Source organism: Myotis yumanensis, unplaced genomic scaffold (assembly GCF_028538775.1).
Source record: "Myotis yumanensis isolate MYYU_CA2020_CCGP unplaced genomic scaffold, mMyoYum1.0.hap1 SCAF_3, whole genome shotgun sequence".
Taxonomy (NCBI): domain Eukaryota; kingdom Metazoa; phylum Chordata; class Mammalia; order Chiroptera; family Vespertilionidae; genus Myotis; species Myotis yumanensis.
Window position 1 is genome coordinate 9,417,912 of NW_027223754.1, and position 23,104 is coordinate 9,441,015.

Here is a 23,104-nt window from a genome sequence, read left to right on the forward strand (position 1 = left end):
CTGGCCATGGCCACTGTTCGCGACCCTGCAGCCACACCAGCCAAAGTTCTACTGCCTCACTGCAGACCTGCAGACCCTAGGACATCTACCTCCAAGGGTGGATGGCTCCCGCAGCAGTAAGTGGGACTTCCCCTTCCCTGACTGCTGACCTCCGGACACTGCGGTCACGCTGAACCAGTGCTCGGGCACCCTGAGTCAGCCGCCCTGGCAGAGGGTTCTCTGGTGCCTCTGGAGCCACTGCTGGGTACTCACATATCCAAACAAGAATGCACGCCCCGGTAGTAGAAACTTGGACTTCCCCATTCCTGGCTGACTGCCCACAGACACATTGGTCATGTGGTTGCAGCACATAGTCTCCTGAGTCTGCCACCCCAGCAGACAGCTCCCTGGTGCCTCTGTGAGCAGCTGCTGGCCCCACTTCTATCCAATCAAGGGCGGAAGACCCTGGCTGCAGTATCTCAGACTTCGCCTTCCTTGACTGCTGAATTCCAGTCACCTCAGTCACACCGATCAGGCGCACAGGCTCCCTGAGTCCACTGTCCTGCAGGCGGCTCCCAGGTAACTCTCTGAGCCACCGTAAGGCATGACCCTGGCTGCCAGAATCCAGTCCCTACGATAGCGCTGCTCCAGGACGCGGGCCCCCAGAGCCCACCACCCCAGCAGGTAACTCCTAGGTTGCTCTGTAAGCCACTGCCGGGGCTCGTATCCAACCAAGGGTGCACAGCTCCTGAAGCAGAAACTGGGACTTCTCCCTCCCCAGTCAGCAGCATACCACGATCGTGCAGCTCCCACGTGTGGGCCCCACGAGCACAGAGCTCCACCGTATGATTCCTGGCCCCCTCTGTGAGCTGCCATTGGGTGTGTGCCTCTCCAACCAAGGTCACATGGCTCCCTGAACAGGATCCATGGCTGCCTACCTCTGGACACCTTGGTGAGTTACTGAGGACCCGCCTTGCCATACAAGGTCACATTGATTGGCGACAGACTCTGAGATTCGCACAACCACAGCTGCTGGCTCCAGAACACCCTTGTGATTCAGAGAGGGAAATCACTTTGGCCAGAGTCCCACTGCCTCAACTGCAGACTACAGGAGAGCTGCACTCCCCCCCCGCCACTGTCCCGGACTCTGGGAGCCTCATAGTGAGTTACAGAGAGACACTACCCCAGCAAGAGTCAGACAACACCAGCCAAAGTCACCATAGCTGAGCCTTAGGCCCCAAGACCCTTTCCTCTCAAGCCCATGCACTCTGGGAACTAACAGTGAGCACATAACAGTGAGACCTCAGGCAACCCTTTCCACAAGAGCTAGAACCACGATCACATCTACAACAGCTTGCACAATGAAACTGGGGTGAGTCACATTGCCCATCTGTGATGAGACTACATCCATGAAAAATAAGCTAACATTCAAGACCCAACTACATCAAGAGAACCCAAATAACACAAATAGGGGGCTCCGCTAGATCACCAAGCCCAGGAGATCTGAGAGACTGTACCACTGGGTTCCAAAAATCACCAACCACCCCCAAAACAACCTGGGTAGCAAAGCAGCTGGATCTAAGACATAGAAACAAAACATTTCAGCAAAAAGTGGGAAGACATAAATACAATCCCCAAAGGAAAGAAAAAAAGAAATCAGCACAAAAATAATTAAATGAGATGGAGGCAAGTAACTTGTCAGAGAAAGAATTCAGAGTAAGGGTTATAAGGATGGTCAAATGTCTGGATGACAAATACATACAACTGAATGAGAATTATAAGAAGCTGAATAAGAATGCCACCAACATGAAAAGGAATCAAGAGGAAATGAGGAATGGCTTAGCTGCAATAAAGAACATAAAGGAAGACTTCAATAGCAGACTAGAAGAGGCTGAGGACCACATCAGCAAATTAGAAGACAAGGTAGGAAAAAACACACAAACATAGCAGCAACTGGAAAGAAAACTTAAAAAGGAGGAGGAGAGCCTAAGGGAGCTTTGGTACAACATGAAAGGAAACAACACCTGCATAATAGGGTGCCAGAAGGAGAGGAAGCAGATCAAGTAGTAGAGAACCTGTTTGAAGAAATAATGACAGAAAACTTCCCTGATGTTGAGAATAAAAAAAGACCACACAAGCCTACAGCTTTTTCTGAAGAAGAAAGTTGATCTGGTATTTAATTAGGGTCTTGAACTTTGTAATTTCTAACTACAATATAATGACTCTTCATCAGTTATAACAAGCTACTTCAAAATGTGATCAGACTTTTACAAAATGCTAAAAACTTTTTTAAAAGAATTCCTATATATTATTTTTTAAGTTAAAAATAAATTGAGAACAGATCATCCCTTATACCAAGGTTCCCAAAATATTTTAAAAGGTGGCTACAAATAATTCTTGCTATTTCATGTTATTTCTAATTTTACTATAAATGCTTAAACATGTCTAAGTATTAGTGCTGGCTATTTCTTCATCCTTAGCATTTTCAACTCCCAAGATTAAAAAAGAACAAAAACATTTTCTTTTTTCTTTTTTTTTTTTTATATATTTTATTGATTTTTTATAGAGAGGAAGGGAGAGAGATAGATAGTTAGAAACATCGATGGGAGAGAAACATCGACCAGCTGCCTCCTGCACATCTCCTACTGGGGATGTGCCCGCAACCCAGGTACATGCCCTTGACCGGAATCGAACCTGGGACCTTTCAGTCCGCAGGCCGACGCTCTATCCACTGAGCCAAACCGGTTTTGGCAAAACATTTTCTTGTTATGTAACAGGAACTGTAATTTGTTTAATGATGATACCTGATACTAACATGACAACGCAAAATACCTCAAACATGAAAGTGTCCACTTCCTCTCGAATAGCCTCCAGGCTTAGCTTATTCCCTTCATCATCCATCACATTTAAAAGCAGGTCGAGAAAAGCCTTGCGTTTTCTCTTGGAGAGGGTCGTGACTTTGTGATCACTTTTACCTTCTTCATCTCTCTTCATTTCATTGGCCCGTTCCTTGATGACCTGTATGATTTAAATGATCACATGCTTTTGTGTGGAATTTGATATGGCCTAATAATCCATTTTCCTGATTTTTTCTAAGCCTTTCCTGTTCTGTCTCATTCAACAGGAACTTAGGTTGTTTGAAAATATAGTAAAGCTTTCTGTGAACATGTTTAGGGCATTATTTAATAAGACTTTTAAAAACAAATTTAATGTCAGACAAATACATCATTTCCGAGGACTATTTTTACAGCTTTTCCAACATGGGAATAGAGTAGTAGTCTCCTGAATAGGGCCAGACCGAGTTGAAAGAGCTCATGAGAAAATTTGGGTAGTGGAGAGAACACAATCTATACTAATAAAAGGGTAATATGCTAATTAGACTGGGGCAACTGGCCATCTTCCGGATGTCCAACTTCCTTCCAAACAAAGCCATGGTGGTGGGGGCCGAGGTAGAGGCAGTTGGGGGTGATCAGGTAGGCAGGAGACAGCATTTAGGAGTGAGATCAAGTCGGCAGGGGAGGGGACTTGGGAGCGACCAGGCCTGCAGGGGAGGGCAGTTGCAGGTGATTGGGCCTAGAGGGAAGGGCCATTCGGGGCTTCCATGCCGGAAGAGGATAGTCAATGGGGTGACCTGGACAGCAGGGCAGGGCAGTTGGGATGACCAAGTAGGCAGGGGAGGGCAGTTGGGGCAACCAGGCTGGAAATGGAGGGCAGGTAGGGGTGACAAGGCCAGCATGGGAGGGCAGTTGGAAGCATTAGGCAGGCAGGCAGGTGAGTGGTTTGAGCCAGTAGTCCTGGATTGCAAGAGGGATGGCTGACTGTGGGATTGGACCTAAACTGACAGTCGGACATCCCCCGATGGGTCCTGGATACGAAAGGGTGTAGGCCAGGCTGAGGGTCACCCCCTTGTGCATGAATTTCGTGCACTGAGCCTCTAGTCATTATATAATAGATTAATTATAGATCACTCTAATTACATGTTGTATTAGAGAAAAGAATCACCCTGTACACTTGCCGCTTCTTCTGCCTAGAATGCTCTTGCCTCAGAAACCAGCATGATTAGCTTCCTCCCCAGTTTTAGATCTCTACTGCCCAATGTCGCACTGTCTGGGTCACTGCTACCCTTGTCCCTAGCACTCACTCTCTTCCTAAGCCTACTTTACATTCTTTTCCATTTCACTTACTACTTGGCATTATATTTGTTATTTAGTGACTTTCTCCTCCAACTTCAATGTAGCAGCAAATTTGACTTTATTCATTGATATACTTCCAACCTTTAGAACACTGCTTGGCATTTTAAAAATGTTCATCAGGTATGTGTTGAATGAATAAAAGAATGAAAGCCCAGGAGCTTAATTTGGTTACACATTTCAACTTTCTCCTCCTTTTGGGCAATTGTCCAAACCTGCTTCTGTGGAATGAACAGATGCCAAGTTCCATAATGGCAAGCACCATGTCTTCTCTTTGATTCTTGGTGGAACCCCTAGTGCCTGGCACTCAGTAGGGAATGTAGGGAATGTACACTAATAAAAAAAAAAAAAGTAAATTGGTTGTCACTCCGCTGCACCCACCAGCCAATCAGGATGAGTATGCAAAGATGGTGGATTCATTTGCATACACAGGTGTGAAGTGAAGAATGAAGGCTCCGAGTGAAGACTGAAGATGACTGAAGACTGAAGAGGCTTAGCTTCTCCGCTGGGGCTGGAGTGAAGAAGCCAAGCCTTGCTGCAGCCGGAGCGGAGAAGCCAAGCCCTGAGGCTTGGCTGCTCCGCTGTCGACGGGGCAAAGGCCTGGGTCACGGGTGCCTGAAGAAAACTGGTGTGGGCAGCCAGGGGAAGGAAGGCGTATTGCATAAATCTTCTAGCAACGGGCCTCTAGTTATTTTATATTAGCCATCCAATTTGAAATTCATCCATTATTGATACTGATATTAATGAATGAAATTGGAAGACAAGTGTAATTATACCCATAAAATCTGTTCACCGTTCACATACTGACAGGCCATTATGCTATACTTCACTGATGGCAGCTCACTACAACATCTCATTCATCTAACATCTAGGGACTCTAACCACTTGATATTTTGGTGGAGGCAATACCTCATTTTCAGGAAGCAATGCCATCATATATTAAACTAAAATTACAGCAAAGGATAAATATATTTACTTCGGCACTTTTATCAGTACACTTAAATTACAATACATGCTTTTAATTAAAGTTTGCCTTTTCATAAACATACTTTTAACACAAACCCAGACTATATTCCGGAACATTATTATTTCCTTGTCATTAACAATTACATAGTAATATCTAGTTAATTTTTATCACTTCCAGTTTAAGATACTGCTATAAATGCCCTTTGTCTTAGAAAACTATTGCCTAATCCAAACATTTTTCAGAAGATTCTTATAACACAGTTCTCAGTGTCTTTATTTTCTTAGCATAGCACCCAGTTTGCTAATAAACTATCAAAGCACATATCACATTTTGTAATTATTTATTTATAGACAACCTCCCCAGTAGACGAACCTCCCCCAGTAGAGAACATTAACTAGTAGGTATGTTAACAAACATAGGAGTCATGCACTTATAAAAGTTCTAGAAAGTGATAGTGGTAGGGGTTGCACAACATTGTTAATGCCCCTAATGCCACTGAATGGCACACTTAAAATGGCTATTATGATAAATTTTATGTTATGTTTGATTGTCCACAATAAAAAAAACCATGAGGACTTACATTGGTGGTAAAATTATGTAAGATCTTTAGGTTCTTTCTGTGGTCCCATCCTTCTTTAAACAAAAGGTACAAAACGTCATGCCAGAACCAAATCGTCTTCATTCTTCGATGTATCAAATCACTCATCCTATAAACAGGTTGCAAATGTATCAGCTGATATACCAAAAACGTACATTCCTTGAGTACCTATTTGGTGCCTGGTCTCAATGAGGGTAATATGTGGCAACGATAATAATTCATCTTAGCGGCTACTAAGAGCTCTATGCTTTATGCTCAACAATGAAGGCATGGGTTATTACACATCCAAGGAAGCTTAAAAATTAAATGGGTCCTATAGAGGAATGAAGAATCCATTACAAAACACCTTACTAGATGGCCATCTGATCTCTCCTTCTATTTCTCCAGGAAGAGTTCCAGACCTCCCCGAGCTGCCTGTAGCTCTTATACGACAGGGTAGGATGAAATCTGCCTGTTTAACGTCCACGCATTTTCTTGATCACTCCTCTGGCTGTCCTCTTCTCCAGGAAAGTGCCCCTCTGTCACATCCCTGTCCCGAGTCCCTCCCTCAACATTTCCGGTGATGGAGCAGAAAGACCTAGATGTGATCTCCTCCTTTGAGAGCAGCTTACAGGTCAATTCTGCAGAGCGGCCTTTCCTGGTCACTCAATCTGTGGGCCCTATTGCTGTTTTCTTCTCAAATATCAATCAACTTAATTTTTTCTTTGAAGCAATTATTACAGTTTATAAGCTTATACGTATTTGTTTTGATGCTTGTCTCCCTGTTATTCTGTTCTGTGGACCACTATAAAACTAGTCAGTATCTTGTGTAAAGAATGGCAGATTATATATGCTAATATGTGTTAAAATGAAATGGGCAGTGGACTCAAAGACAGAATTCCTGAAATCAAACCTTTGCTCTGCTTTTTCATAGTTGAATAATCTCAAGCAATTTTTCAAAATAAATACGACTATTTCAATTAAAAAATAACACACACTAAGTGCACAAAATATGGGAAGAGAGAATTAATAACAACACAAACAAGAAAGAGGAGCATATAACACAAAATAATAATCACAGCCAACATTATGGAATAATATCTACAAGTTTTTTTAAAGAATAATTTTTTATACCTAGTGGTTATCATGCTAAAAATATTGTTTTTATCTTTATTTTATCACTAAGCATCATAATGTAATTTTTCAATATATCATAAAACAATCATTTAAAATTATACCATAGCCTGGGTGTGCCATAATTTATAAAATAAACCCTCTACTGTTAAAATACATGCTTAAATGATTAGGTTAATTTTTAATGCAATATTTCATTGTGAAACAATGAAAAAGATACAACACAGACAAAAAACTATTAGCGATATTTTTAAAGCTTGAATCAATAACAATTTAAAACATAATTAGAAGGGCTCCGTTTACCTATAAACTGCACGGACATACTCAGAATCATCAGTAGTCTGAGCATCAATACTCTTGCCCATAGCTGTCTCTGCAAAATATGGGTGAGAAGCAACCACTCAATTCATGCACATGCCTTGTGTTTATTTTCCAGTGGCAAACACTTCAAAAAAGACATAAATTCTTATATATTTTAGAATTGTTCCTTTCCCCTTTCACTCTTGCACCTTTTGTTCCTCCTACTCCCTGTTCATTCTCCTTCTTCCCTCTGACCTTCCTGGCAGGTTGGCTCTGCTTGAAGCCCTAGCAGTGGGTACTGCTTCTCAGGAGCCTAATTTAGCAGAAGGACCACCTCAAATAAGCCAATATCCTTTCTAACCTCTTCATTTGCCTTCCCAGTGAAATGTTATTTTCTATTTGGACCATTGTATGTTTACACCATAGTTCTAGAAACAAATCAATGAGACTTACCACAGATGATATCTAAGGCACAAAGAGTGATGTAAGAAAAGCAGTTAAATTTTTCTCCGTCAACATGTTTTTCAAGCTTATTAACTAATATGTTGGCTTGTTCATTCATGACATCTAAGAAATCTTCCAGAATGGTAAAATGGAAAGTGGGTGTTAACATTTTTCTCCTGGAGCGCCATTTGTTTCCAGTACTAGAAATACAAGATATGGTTACAAAGAAGAGAAAAGCAACATCCAAAGCAAATAAAGCATAGTCAAGACAACAAATTCTTCTTAATCTACAGATTCCCAAATGCTTTGGTCAGAATGACAAGGGGATATTCATATACAGTTACAGGATGGGCATATTTTAGATATTCTTCTATATTACTAACTAGCTGTACCCGGCCACGCATTGCTGTGGCTCAGTCTGGTTAAACGGAAAAGAAAGAAAAGAGAAAGCGCACGTTCCTAATATGTTTAATTTCACAATGCTTGTGGGTATACAACATTTTTTGTTGTTCCATTGTCTGTGCAGATATAGAGATTGTCTGGTTTGCCGACTCTAGGACACGCAACATATAATTGTCCATGTGAGAAGCAATCCATGTCTAGATCTAAACCGCACAATTCTAAAGATTGGCCCTGAGCTTTGTTGATGGTGATTGCAAACGCCAATCGAATTGGGAATTGCAATCTCTTAAATTGAAATGGCATATCCATTGGAATCATAGGAATGTGAGGAATGAGGACATCTTCACTTTTGAAAGGTCCTGTCAAGATTGTTGCTTCTATGACGTTGCTCACTAATTTTTTTACTGCAAGCCGCGTGCCGTTGCAAAGCTTTGGCTGGCTGATATTTCACAACATGAAATTGGCACGCTGATTTTCAATTGCAGTACGTGCAGTGGCATCCCTGGCGGATCCAGTGAATTCAAAAATTCTGTTGGATAATTAACCGCTTCATCTGCTTCCACAACAGTGTAGACGGACTTGAATGTGACTGCCTCGCTTTGAATGTTAGACCGAATAATATTGTTAAGTTCGTAGACGTCTTTGTTCTTGGCCGCAAGAATAGCTCGTTCACTCAGCCAATCGTGATTCTTATAATTGGTTTGAATATTGGGAAATATTTTTTCAACCAATTCTTCCTTTGATGCCACTAAATTGCAGAAGTTATGAGGCAATGAAATTCGTCCTGAGGTCAGATCAACCGGCACCTTTCCATTCCCAATTTCCAGCAATTGATGTGAGAATATCTCAGCTGATTGATCATTTTGCAGCTGGACACGCATATTTGTAGTTAATTCTATCTACAATTTATAATTGTAAACAGAAACATTGAAATGGAATCGTAAAATATTTAGTGTAGCGTGTGTTGCTTTTACGTCCAACAGATGGCGCTGTTTTTCAAAAAAACATGTTTTTACCTGTCACAGGTGTGACATCTATATAATAGTAGGAATATAGGTATATAAAAACACACATGCATTCGAATGCAACGTTGCGTCAAAATTTCAAAGATATCGGTGAAGAACTTTCAGAGATTTAAGATTTTGAACAAACGAACATTTACATTTTTATTTATATAGATATGTAAAAGAGCACTGATCAAAATAGAAAATTTTAAGAATTTCACTAAATTCCTAAGTTCTGAGTTTCCAAAAATGAGAAATATCACCCTTTACCCAACCTTAACCCTCTGAAGATCAAGGAGCTCCATGAGTCTACTTTGATCTCTAACATCTTCAAAGTCTCCAAAGTCCCCACCGAAGTCCTGCTTTCTCTTTCTCAGTTGATGGGGTCCTGTTGCTGGATGGCAGCTCAAGGACTGAGGTTACTGTGCTCAACTTATTTCTCTGAGGATCACTTCCATTAAATTTTCAAGATTTCCCTGCTCAAAACTCCCCTGTGCCATACTCCATTTCTACACTGGGACTTTCTAACTCTCCTTGTAACAGTGGTGATCATCATTATTGAATACCATGGCTGGAGATTACTCTACACCCTGGGTTCCTGTCTCTCAGAGGCCCATTATCACCCAACCTTTCAGCTTCTCACTACTACCTGACAGCACATTCTTGCTACAGGAAAACTACCCCGTGTCAATGCCCGACATAAGTTACGCACAAGACAGCTTTACCAATTTACACTGATTTACCTGGTAAGAAGTCCTAGGCCAAGCCATGGTTGTAGGAATGTGTACAGATAAGACTTGTCAATTTGCTTTGAGCTAGTTAAAATTACCTTAGAAAGAGAGAAAAGCATAATGAGAGATAGAGATATGCATGCAACCCTAATTATAAGAATAGTGGGCTAGAACACAACTACTTTCCAAAGTAACATTTCATAACAATTACTTCTTTGTGGTTCATTTTCATTACTATGACTCAAAGAAATGCAGTTGGAATTTGGAGCATACCACTGTCTCTCACTCTTAGAGAATAGCTGGAGTTGATTGAAAGGAAAATGTCCAAGATAATTCCCTGGCCGCTGCCATGAATTAGGAGCCAAGTGGAGTTGTTTATTGAGGGTAGGAGTGAGGGAAGAGAAGGTGGGTGAAGCAAAGGATGACCACATTTATGGAGATGGAAATCACAAGTTCATTATCAAGTATGTTGATTCATGTTGACATAGTCTGAAAGCAGGTATGAAGCTCAGGATTAAGTCTTATACTAGGTACACATTTGAATGTCTCCAGGATATAAGTAGAATTGGGAACCATGGGTATAATTAGGTTGCCTGGAGCCAAAGTAAAGCAGAAGGGATGAGCATATGCACAAAATGCTTCTCAGGATCTTGCTGCAGTTCCCTACTTTGGACAGATCTCTATCCACATGTCCTAAGCCCACTTACACTAGGCCAGCAATGGCTGAAATCCCCTATGTGGCCCTCTTGCTATCTCCTCTGGACCAGTAGATTCTGCAGTGTGGTATCAGAGACACTCTAACAGTTTTACCACAATGAGGAAGAAAGATGTATTCAAGCCCAGCAACCCTAGGAAATTTTGCTGTTAATTTTTTTCCATGAAGAGAAAGTCTGTTTTTCCCATTTTTACTTCCTGACACAAAGCCTTTGTCATCAAACCATAAAATAATACTCCCAATGTCATAATAATCACTAAAAGAAAGGTAAACAATTTTTAGGCATAATTTCAATAGCGTTTATTAACAACATCTTTTCCATCAATATCTTTAGTGTTCTCTTTTAAAAAATTAACTTGAAATCATAAAAGTATAATGAATACTCTGAGCCTCTTAAGGGAAACACTTAAATTTTATTAGCCTTATATATTTGCAATCTTAAAACAGTGCCTGGGAGATGATATGAGCTCACCTTGTAGAATAATCTATTTATGGTTCTATTCAATTGAAGACTTCCCAAAAAAGGAGGACAAATATATTACTTGATACCAAATGCATATAGACATGTAGAAGCTGCTACTCTTCCCAGAACTCAGACTATATCTGGAAAGCATTAAATGGCACCTTCAAAGCCTTAGATATTTAATGGAATGCTCATTGTATTGAATTCAATTAAATATAAGGACATTTATTTGCTGTTTATTCTGATGAGATTCTCACACCATCAAAATACAGTGAAACATTGACCATAGTCACAGTCAACTCACCTCTATAGTTTCAGCCTTAAACATGGCTATTACTGGTACTGTGCCAAGCCAGAGTTTTAGCATTGGCACATGTCTGTTGCGTCCTGTGTAATAAATCATCTGCTGGAAAAACTCTAGAAAATAATTAATTTTAAATAAGTTCCTTACTGTGTCTTTTTGGGTTTTTACTGTTTTTACTTGGAGCAACTTACTCAGTTTCTCCCAGATCTTTCACATCTTGAAGCTAAACCACACAGTTGTCCTTACTAAATTATTAATCAATGAATTATGAGGCTAATTTAGTTATGAATGATATATATGCAACAACCTGGTTAACTGAGAAATGCCAAGCACTTGGATGTTTGTGGTGACCTTATCACATGCCTTCCCCAAGGACACTAAGGTTGTTCAGTTTCTCCTGACCTGCTTCAGGCTACTCTTCTGTAGAAAGGGAAACCTGTCCCAACTCTCCAGCCCTGGTAGATAGATGCCTCCCTTTCACCCTCTCTAAAACAGTATTGAAGTTCCTCAGGAAATTGAGATTAGAGCTATGATATGATTCAGCACTTCCTCTTCTGGGTATTTATCTGAAGAACATGAAAACACTAATTCAAAAAGATATATGCACCACAATGTTAACTGCAGCATTACTTACAATAGCCAGGATATGGAAGCAACCTTAGGTGTCCATCAGTGGATGAATGGATAAAGAAGATGTGATAACATTGGCCCAGCTGGCATGACTGGGTAGTTGAGGATTGACCCAGTCAGGACAAATGCCCGCGTTGCAGGCTCGACATGCGGGACATGCAGAAGGCAGCCAATCGACGATTCTCTCTCATCACTGATGTTTCTCTCTCTCCCCTCTTCCTTCTACTCTGAAATTAATAAAAACATATATATTTTTAAAGATAAAATATTGTCATTTGTGATAACATGAATGAATCTTAAAGGTATTATGGTAAGTGAAATAAATCAGACAGACAAGGACAAAAACAGTCTGATTTAACTCTTATGTAAAATACATTTTAAAAAAGTAATAAATAAACAAATATAACAAAATAAAAACAAATTCAAGGATACAGACAACAGAATAATGGTTACAGAGGAGAAAGAGAGTTGTAGAGTGGGCAAAGTAGGTAAATGGGTTAAACAAATGGTAATAGATAGAAACTAGACTTTTGGTTGTGAGCACCCAAAAGAGTATACAGACATCAAATTATACTATTGTACACCTGGAATCTAGATAATGTTAATAACCAATGTTACCTCAAGAAAAAAAAAATTAAAGAAAACTCTTCTGTTTTACTAATTCTTCAACTTCTCAAATGTCTCAGGGCCTCTACAGAACCTCTTCTCTTTGTAGGAAACTCTTATTCCTACTGCTTTTTTTCCAATAAAACTGACTTATTTTTCAAGTGTCATCTTAAATGTGATTTTGCTGCAAAGTCTTTTCTAATATTATAAACAAGATTTCTGGTAATATAACTTCCCAGGATGGCTCCCAAAAGTAGGGGTACCAGATCTAAGTATTTCTAAGGACTATCCTACAATAAAATAAATAAGTGTTCTTGGAGAAGTCATTAATTTTAGGGACAAGGCAGAGAAAAATACAAGAAGAGTGGAATATATCATGGTGGCAGAAAGTAAGGAAGTGCTCAAAAAGTGATGGGGCCATGTTGAAACACCAAGCAGCCAACTGAAAAGCTCCTAATACTCCAAACAGGGACAATTTGTGCAACAGAATAATGATAGAATTGGTTTGTATCACTTCTCTAGTCAATATCTTATAGTTTTCAGTGTACAGGACTTGCACCTCCTTGGTTAAATTTATTCCTATGTGTTTTATCCCTTTAGATGCAATTGTAAATGGGACTGTTTCTTTAATTTCTCTTCCTGGTAGTCCATTGATAGCATAAAGAAATGCAAGTGATTTTTGTATATTGATTCTATATCCTGCAACTTTACTAAATTTATTTATTAATTCTAACATTGCAGGGGGGAGTATCTAGGATTTTCCATATGAACAATCATGTCGTCTGCATTCTTTTTCTTGCCTAAATGTTCTCACTGGGACCTATACTACTATGTTGAATAAAGAGGTGAGAGTGAGCATCCTTGTCTTCCTGATCTTAGAGGGAAAGCTTTCAACATCACATAGGGTGTTCTTGCCAAAACTGCATAACCTCAATGAAACTCTGATAAAACAACAGACAAATCCAAACTGAGAGTGATTCTACAAAATACCTGTCTCAGAAAATGTGTCAAGGTCTTGATGTATATGGAAAGACTGATAAACAATCACAGATTAGAAAAAATTAATATTGAAGAACATAACATAAGGAAGTACAACTCCTATATGCCAGGTGAGATTTTGAATTGAGTCATGGAACAGAAAAAGAACACTAGGCAGTGTTGTAAAATTCAAATAAGGGCTGTAGTATTGTTAAGAACATTGGACACATAATAATGGTCTAGTTTGATAATGACACTAATTCCATAAAATAATACCATCAGAGGAGGCTTGCTGGGTATATGGCATATGCAAACTCTATATTATTTTTACAAATTTCTGTAGTTCTAATATCATTTGAATAAATAAAAGTTTATAAAGAAGGATAGAATGCTGAAGCTGAAGAATAAAAAGTAAGCTGGAGTAAGATTTTAAAATATTTTGTTAGTAGAAGAGAAACACATACACACAGTATCTATATAGATAAAAGCCAAATATTCAAATTGTCCCCTGGGGAGTTGGACCAACTGGGATTTCCATTGCTTGCTATGACATCTGCTGATCACCAGGCAGCGGTGCAGAACTTAGGAACCGCCCAGCAGCTGCTAGGGACCCTACCCATGCACTAATTTCATACACTGGAACTCTAGTCTATATAATAAAGAGGTAATATGCTAATTTGTCTATTAAGGTGTCCCAGTCTATGGGCAGGGCCAGAGGCAGGAATTCCGCACCCAGCGCTAACATCACACTGCCTGCATGCATCCCCATTCAGCATGAAATGATGCTGGGGAGGGGGGGGGGGGCTGGGGTCCTGGGCTTGACCGGGGACCTAAGGCCATGGCCCCTGTCCTGCAGTGCCCCCCGCCCAGCGGGTCTTGATGGGGGAACTCAGGCTGCGCCCCTCACCTGGTGAGGCTTGAAGGGGGACCTCAAGCTACGCCCCCTCCCCAGCTCCAGTCGGGGAGACCTCAAACCATGCCCCCCCCACCGGGAGCCAGGCAGGGAGACCTCAGACTGTGGCCCCCAACCTCAGCGACAGGCCGGGGGTCCTCAGGCTGTTCCCCCTGCCCAGTGAGGCTTGAAGGGGGGACGTCAGGCCACACCCCCCGCCCAGCGGGGCTAGATAGGGGACCTCAGGCCACACCCCTACACCAGCACCAGGCAGAGAGACTTGAGGCTGTGCCCCCTGCTCAGAGGACCTGAGGTTGTGTCCCCTGCCCCAAGGGGCTTGGCAGGGGTGGGGCCGGCCGGGTCTAGGTCTCATTTAATGGGGGTGGGGCCTGCCCGGTCTGGGTCTCCTGCGTTTTAGAAGTGCGTGAGGGTGGTGGGCAGGGACTTGATTGTAGGTCCTGTGGCGCGCCCAAGACTCTGACAGGAGGGAGATTTTATATATATTTTACTAATTTTCTTTCATCTCTGACACCTCTATTATAGAGAAAGGGCAAATAGCAATATTAAAATATTTCTTATCATTAATTCTCTTTTAATGTGCATGAAATTTGTGCACCAGGCCACTAGTATGTAAATAATAGGTTGTGTCTACATTTCCTTGGATATTGGAAAAAATTTGGTTTAGGAATGTGACAAAAATGTGGAAGAAATGTCATAGTGAATATAAGAAAGAATCATTAAGATAAAAAGAATTACTGAGAAGCAATGAGGAAAATGTAGGGATTAGATAGGGAAAGTTGGTAATCAATCAAATCAGTTTCCTATGACATCTCCAGATATAAGGATGAATATGATGGAAGTACCTTACTTCTTCTTGAAAACACAACATGCTCACACATGCATTCCACAGGCAAGGAACATGTACCACCAAAGGACCAGATCCCTACTCTCAAGGAATTTATAATCAGAGGAGATGGTCACTGTGGTACTAACCAGAGTATCAGATCAGATGAAATGGGTGTTAAATTTGAAGTTTAAGTCTGAGGAGTTATCGATTTTCATTGAAAGGACTGGAGAAATTCCAAGAAAGAGATGGCATTTGAGAATAAAAGAATGAATTGGCTTTTTGTAGGAAGAAAAGGGAAGTTAGGGTAAACCAAGTATCAGAAATAGCAGAGCAGAGTCAGGGAGGTCTGAAAATTGCCTATAGGTTTAGCCAAAGCACAGGATGGCGATGAAAAGATTAATAGATGAGCTTGGAGTGATGGAAGGCTAAAGAAGTTGGATTTTCTTTTATAGTCCATAGGTAATATCTGAAAGTTCCTGATGAGTACTAGAACCACAGAGTTCTATTTTAGGACAATAACACTGAGGTGTGTGGGATCTGTGAAGAACTTGGTATTCCAATTCCAAGGATACAGGAAGATTCTGGGGGTGGAATTAGATGCAGCCAGTGCTGAGGGCCCTGGTCCTGCTTTATGGCTGGTCCTTATAGTGGGTGTGCAGAAATGGTAACCAGTAATCCCAACAACATTGAAGTAGGGAGGAAAGTTTGGGAGTTAACACTTTCTGTATTGAAATCCCTGAGGCTCCATCTGGGGAATGCAGCCCAGCATTCAGAAAGGTCAAACATGACAAAACTCTGGGTCAGGTCAGGAAACACTAACTTGGTAAGCGCAACCCAGAGGTGGGGGTTGGGTGGGGTGGGGGAACACAGTGACTAAAGGATTGGGGTACAGGGTCCAGCCCTCAGAGAAAAGAAATGGCAACGGTTAGACAGAGCACAAGTCAAACAACATGAGGTGAGAGGAGACTGGCTTTCTAATTAAGTTAGGAAATGAGGCACTCTCCTGAGATTGCTGGCAAAATCCAGGGAGGGAGGGATAAGGAGAGCTGACTAGCTGGGAGGCATGTGGTACCCAGGCTTCTTCTAGGCCAGTGGTCAGCAAACTCATTAGTCAACAGAGACAAATATCAACAGTACAACGATTGAAATTTCTTTTGAGAGCCAAATTTTTTAAACTTAAACTATATAGGTAGGTACATTGTTATTAACTTAATTAGGGTACTCCTAAGGCTTAGGAAGAGCCACACTCAAGGGGCCAAAGAGCCGCATGTGGCTCGCGAGCCACAGTTTGCAGAACATGGCTCTAGGCAAAGGGAATGCCCCCTTGACAGCATCAGGACTAATGCCCACAGCACTGTGAGGCTATTAATATGAATGGCACCTGAGATTTTGACGGGTTGCTTTAACTTGGGAACTTGGGCCCCACGGACAGATTGACATGGCAAAAACAACAACTATTAAACTTCTCAGCTCTTTTTCATGCCAAGAAAAGTACACATACTCACCTATCCCTGCTCCTTCTCCCATCCTTCAGCTTCCCCCACCCCTGGGCTTCAGGGCAAGCTGCTCAAAGTGCAGCGGGAGAGAGGCTAAAGGGCAGGTATGTCCAATGCATGTGATACTGAGTAAACAGTAATAATTGTTTAAAGCATTTTCACATTTGGGCCCCTCAAAACCTAATAATGAATCTTCTAAAATGGCTAACATTCATTCTGTCATGTTTATTTGCTGTGGAGGGTAATTAAACATCAGACCAGAGCTAATGGTTTTCGATGCCTTATGTCTTTATGCCTCACCACAGTCAGATGAGAAACACTATTACAGAAGTCAGTGAACAACTGAGGAAGTTGTGCACAGCTAAGTAGTTGCACAATATCACTGCGCTGGTAAATATAGGCCTGGCTTTGTACCCGAGGCACCCAGACACACAATGTGCCATCATCAGCATTACATCACACCGATTCAAAATGCCTTCCAGTCAAACCATTGGCTAAATTGTTGTGAAAAGAGCTAGGTCAGATCAACAGTGTCAAATATATGTAGCATGGCCATAATCACTGCCTTGGTCTGGTCTGACAGAGGAGACAGGGAAATCAAAATCTGTGGTTTGAAGGCTTCAGGCAGGCCCAATGGCAGGGAGCAGCTGGGGAAGACAGGTGTTGACAAAAAGGACTGAAAAACCAAAAGATAGAGTTCAACAGCCTAGTCGGAAGTCAATTGCAATTCTCCAGGTTAGACTTCTGAGGTCAGAATGTGGATGGTGGCCACACAATGGAAGGCATTGCCTCTTGTATAAGACATAAGGGTATTGAGGATGGGGAATATACTTTTAAATGTTGTGCTATGCCCAATTTTGCTGAGCTCAATGCTGGGCACAAAGGAGGGCCTCAAATAAGTGCATGATTGACAATGAAAAAAATGGACTCAAACCAAGTTCTGGACAATGGTCTAGAAAATGCACATATTAAATGTAATCCTCAAAGTAATGTTTACAAGTAAAGGGTAACACACTCTAACTTAAAGAGCTTTAAACAACTTGTCAAAGTCAAGCCATTTGGTTACAAACAGAAAGGGAGCAAAGGTTGGTCTCATGCCCAGATCCAGTAGTTGTTGATGCATTAAAAAGTCGCCTTGAGAAAGATAATGTGTTACCATGCTCTCCTCTCCAGAAGTAACTATAAGGAGAATTACTTAAAATAATCCAATAACTCACAGTTTGTTTTGGGAATCTTGCATGATACCACTACACCAGCGGCGCTACTACACAGTTTGTTTTGAAATGGATCTTATTCACTAGAGATTTCAATTCTTAGAAAAATTCCCTCAAAAGACTATGATGAGATTTCTTAAGTATATGGTTTCCTGTTGAGGAGGAGGGGTCTATATTTCTACACCATTATTTTTTAATATTATAAAGCCTTTGAGTAGAAGGGAAGATTAGCTCTGCCTTTAGTGTTCCCCATGATGATTTTTACAAATGTAGTTTTCATATATCAAAATTTGCTGCATCACTTGCAACATTAGTCGCATTGATGTTTGGTTGGTTAAAAGTTTACTGGGGTTTCTTCTGCCAGAAACATTTTCTGTATTTTGGTAACACTCTCCCATGAGGCCTCATGTCTTCCTCTGAAGTTGAAATGACAGCATTATTTTTACTTGGAGAAAAGAAAATGGAAAAGAAATAACCCTTTAAGCTTTGGAATTGATGTTCAGTCTATAAAACGTCTTTAATTAAACTGAGGGGTGATTGGATTCTAGTTCTGGGCTCATTTTAAAATATGTCATTTGGGGCAAATCTTTTCAGTTCTGGGCATCTCAACTTATCCAGGCACGAAGATGAAGTGCTAAGATCTAACTCACCCTCCCTCATGGGGGATGCAAACATCAGGGACTTTTAGGAGCTTTCTAACTTAAAGTGACCCCTCTACCCCTAACCTAACATAAAATAAAGGCTATCAGCTTCAAAAGATGATTTCAATAAAAAACCAATTCACTCCTTAACAAATAAGATTTCTGAAACTTGCTGTATGACTTATGGGATAGGCCTTGGTGAATAACATCATAATTCATGTTGTTATGTAACCTCCTTAGAAGGGCCAAGGAGGAATAAAGTTGTGGTCAAGTCTTGTGATTTCTGCAGAAAGAGGGTCTGGTCTCAAGTACATTTCTTGTTCCTTATTTTGGAGAGAGTGTAGGGAGGAGAGACAGAGAGAGAGACACTAAGTTATAAGTTGTATCTGCCTTTAGGACTTTAACAGTAAAGACAGAAGAAAAACAGGAGTTGTTTTTTGTTGTTGTTGTTTTTTCTTATTAAATATATTTTTATTGATTTCAGAGAGGAAGGGAGAGGGAGAGATGGAGACATCAGTGATGAGAGAGAATCATTAATCAGCTGCCTCCTGCACGCCCTGCACTGGGATAGAGCCTGAAACCCAGACAGTTGCACTTGAAGGGAATCAAACCAGTGACTCTTCAGTCCTCAGGCTGAAGCTCCATCCACTGAGCCAAGATGGCTAGGGGCTACAGGCCGTGTTTTCAGATAGCAGCAGTCAGCAGTTGGGAAAATGAGAAGAGAAAAGGCAGAAGGACGGGAGTTTAGAAGCACTGCACTTATGTGTAATGACAACTGGATCGAACTGGGAACCCATTATCCAGGGGGTGATAGAGTCGCCCCTCACCCAGCAGCCTGCAACTCCAGTCCTGCTGCTCCAGGCGGGGAAGCGGGCGGTTCCCTGCAAGGGGCCCAACAGCCCGTGGCGGGGATGCAGCTGGCCCGGGCGCGCAGTCCCTTACCTTTCCCTCCTCGCTCCAGGATTAGCGCGTGTCCCACGAAGGGGTAGGCGCCCCGAATGGTGGGGATGGGCCTCATTTGCAGCCAGTTATGCGCGTAGGTCGCCATCATCTGCAGGAAGCTCAGGATGAGGGTGGCGCCCGCCAGGGAGACGGCGCTGAGCGCGCCCCAGAGCAGCAGCTTCTGCCCGAGGTGCACCAGCCAGACGGCCACCATCGCGCCAGCGGTCGGCTCCGCGGGGGACTGAGACACAGAACCTTGGACCCGGTGCTTGGGGCCAGGGCGGGGTCCAGACCCTGCCTTTCAAGTGTGGGGGTCTGGGAGGAGTCCCGACATTCCCGGGGGCGGGCGCAGGGGCCTGGGAGGGCGGGGGAACAGGTGGCGCCCGGCCCAGTCGCCTCTCCCTCCTCCCACAACCCGTAGGCACCAGCCCAGGTGCCCAGAAGCGGGACTTCCCGTGCAGGGACCGCCCTGCCCCCTCAGGACTGGGTTGGAGCCTCCGGGGCTCGGAGGAAAGCACCGCCGGGTTGTTGTGCAGACAAACGCCTAGTTAGGCGCAAGGGCCTCTGTTTGGTTCCAGCAGAAACGAAAGCCCTTAAGGCCGAGTCTGAAGGCAGAGAGTGCTGAGAAGACACGGAGGCCCTTGAGTGGCGTGGGGAGGAGAATGGGTGCAATTTAGGGGCAACTTCAGGATGGAGAGGCGCGCTGGGGTTAGGGTGGGCTGACTTCCGTTACAGGAGTGAGCGGTACGTTTTAGAATGGAAATAAAGGGGCGCCGGGTTGGAGGTTCGGTTTGGGGGGTTAGTTTTTCCCTGGCTGGGCGCCTGGCCTCATGATGCTCCCTTGCGCAACCAGGAGTGTCTTCTGCTCTCCTGGGACTGGCTGCTCGCAGCAGGTGGGTTGCATCCTGGCTGCGCATCAGGGACATTCAGGATAGCTCCCTACTCTGACCTGGGACTCCAACCTGAGGGAGCAGGTAAAGTTCGTCATCAGGTCACGGGAGAGCTGAATCATGTTCTTGTGATCCCAATGGTTTCCCAATTATCCTCGGGCCCAAGAGAACATCGGGGCGGGTGGAGAGGATGAAGGGCAAGGTCTCTGGAAGTGGGAGAGATAAGAGATGTTGGCAGAGTGGGGGTTGAATAAAGGAACAGTAATTATGAAGTAAGTCTCAAAAGACAAACCACTGAGCCTATGGAAGGAAGGAAGGGAAAGGGAATGATGGTGAGAAGGATGCCCCAATTCTGCCCATGGCTGTGTTCACTGACCAGGAATTTTCCTTCTTCAGGTAGCGGGACCCCAATCCTGACTCTGGTTCTCTTTTCTACAGGTGATCCTCCCTACAGAGGCGCTGGGCTAGGAGTGTAGCTCTCTAGGAGCAGGTCCATAGTGATCGGGAAGGTGCCAAGGAAGATGACCTATAGTGAGAAATGCCCTGTATCCTACTTTGCTCAATTCCCTCCGTTTTACTGGCAGCTCTTGTACGGGTGGCAGGGCTTCTTCTGGGAGAAACATGCTTAAGGCTTTTCTCCAACTGATTTTTTTAAAGTCATCTATCTGTCCTGACATGGAAGAAGGTTCAGGAAACAGTAAGTGAAAGATAAACTTTTACAGATGCAGAACAGAGTACATAATGTAATGCCATCTTTGGGGAGAAAGAAAGTTTAGTTCTCTGCAGCCAGACTAATATCTGGGAGGAAAAACACTGGTCAACCTTATGGTATGTCCATGGAGAAGAAGAACTTACATTCTTTATTTTATTCACTTTGATATGATTTCATCTGTTTAAGACTTGAAACACATTTTCTCTAATATCTTTAAGTCTATCTCATCTCTCTAAAAGTCTATCACAGCTATGAAACTATGGGATTTCTCTATAGCTGACTCTCTGCTCATCTCTGTGGACAAAACAAGGAATATATAATCACGATCCTCAAGAAGTGGAGGAGGGGGAGTGCGGAGTCCTTCAGGCAGCAGCCAACATGAGCAGGAAGTGCTCCAGAGCAGAGAAGGGTATGATGGGTTCAAGAAAGTGTGTAGGGGACTCCTGCTTGTAGCACAGGGTGGCTGAGAGTGATCAGGACAAGACAATATTCACAAGTAGCATGGACCAGCTTTAAAAGACCCGGACTCCCAGGCTTAGAAATTGTATCTTCATTTTGAAGGCAATTTGTGGATGAGAAAGAGTGCACCGAATATTTTTTGAAAAGGGACAATAATATAAAAGTCTTGTCTCTTTGATCCCTGAATCATCATTCTCATCCTATTTGTTACCAGATAGGAGCCAATGCCCCAAAATTTCAGACTAGACTAGTCAGATGGCCAAGCATGAGAGAAACTCATGGCAACACCCTTCTCTCCTGGCAACCAAGTTCACAGTGTTGCGCCTTCAAATGTCCACCCTGAAACATAATGAATCTCTGTGTAGGGAGCATGGCATTGCCAAGGTGAAGACGATCTACCTACATTTGTCACCGCTTAGTCAGCTTCATGGCACTCATCCCGCTGAGTAGGAAGTTGTCCCCTAACTTTGTTTCTTGAAGATTCTTTCTATATTAAAGGACAAACCACTTGGAAGATTTTTGCTCCTCTCCTCTGCTTGAAATACATGCCTTTGAAAGTTAGTCATGAGCCAGAATAAGTTATAAACCACAGCAAAGCTTTGCAAATGTTAACATTTTTTTAAATTAAATCTTTATTTTTCAGATTATTACAGTTGTTCCTCTTTTTTTCCCCCTTAGCTCCCTTCTACCCGGTTCCTTCCCCACCCTCTGCCCTTACCCGCCCTCCCCCACCACTATCCTCATCCGTAGGTGCAGGATTTTTGCCCAGTCTCTTCCTGCACCCCCACACCCCTTTCCCCTCAAGAATTGTCAGTCCACTCTCTTTCTATGCCCCTGATTCTATTATATTCACCAGTTTATTCTGTTCATCAGATTTTTTATTCACTTGATTTTTAGATTCACTTGTTGATAGATATGTATTTGTTGTTCATAACTTGTATCTTTACCTTTTTCTTCTTCTTCCTCTTCTTAAAGAATACCTTTCAGCATTTCATTTAATGCTGGTTTGGTGGTGATGAATTCCTTTAGGTTTTTCTTATCTGTGAAGCTCTTATTCTGACCTTCAATTCTGAATGATAGCCTTGCTGGGTAAAGTAATCTAGGTTATAGGTTCTTGCTATTCATCACTTTGAATATTTCTTGCCACTCCCTTCTGGCCTGCATAGTTTCTATTGAGAAATCAGCTGACAATCATATGGGTACTCCCTTGTAGGTAACTAACTGTTTTTCTCTTGCTGCTTTTAAGATTCTCTGTCTTTTGCTCTTGGCATTTTAATTATGATGTGTCTTAGTGTGGTCCTCTTTGGATTCCTTTTGTTTGGGGTTCTCTGTGCTTCCTGGACTTGTAAGTCTATTTCTTTTACCAGGTAAGGGAAGTTTTCTGTCATTACTTCTTCAAATAGGTTTTCAATATCTTGTGCTCTCTCTAGTTCTGGCACCCCTATAATTCGGATGTTGGTTCGCTTGAAGTTGTCCCAGAGGCTCCTTACACCTTCTTCATATTTTTGGATTCTTTTTTCTTTTTGTTTTTCCAGTTGAGTGTTTTTTACTTTTTTGTATTTCAAATCTTTGACTTGATTCTTGCAA

At 42.3% G+C, this 23,104-nt stretch overlaps 1 protein-coding gene across 1 annotated transcript in view; it reads right to left on the minus strand.

Annotated features, from left to right (window-relative positions):
- LOC139005928 (cytochrome P450 4V2-like) overlaps positions 1-19,722 on the minus strand; it is a 30,295-nt gene extending 10,573 nt beyond the window's left edge. Inside the window, exons 1-7 of the mRNA XM_070408240.1 lie at positions 19,457-19,722; positions 11,211-11,323; positions 9,741-9,826; positions 7,601-7,791; positions 7,151-7,220; positions 5,717-5,843; positions 2,812-2,997 (exon numbers count right to left, since the gene is read on the minus strand). Of these exons, the coding sequence (XP_070264341.1) occupies positions 2,812-2,997; positions 5,717-5,843; positions 7,151-7,220; positions 7,601-7,791; positions 9,741-9,826; positions 11,211-11,323; positions 19,457-19,670 (987 nt within the window). The 5' untranslated portion in view covers positions 19,671-19,722. The remainder of the gene's footprint in view (positions 1-2,811; positions 2,998-5,716; positions 5,844-7,150; positions 7,221-7,600; positions 7,792-9,740; positions 9,827-11,210; positions 11,324-19,456) is intronic.
- Between the last annotated feature and the right edge of the window lie 3,382 nt (positions 19,723-23,104).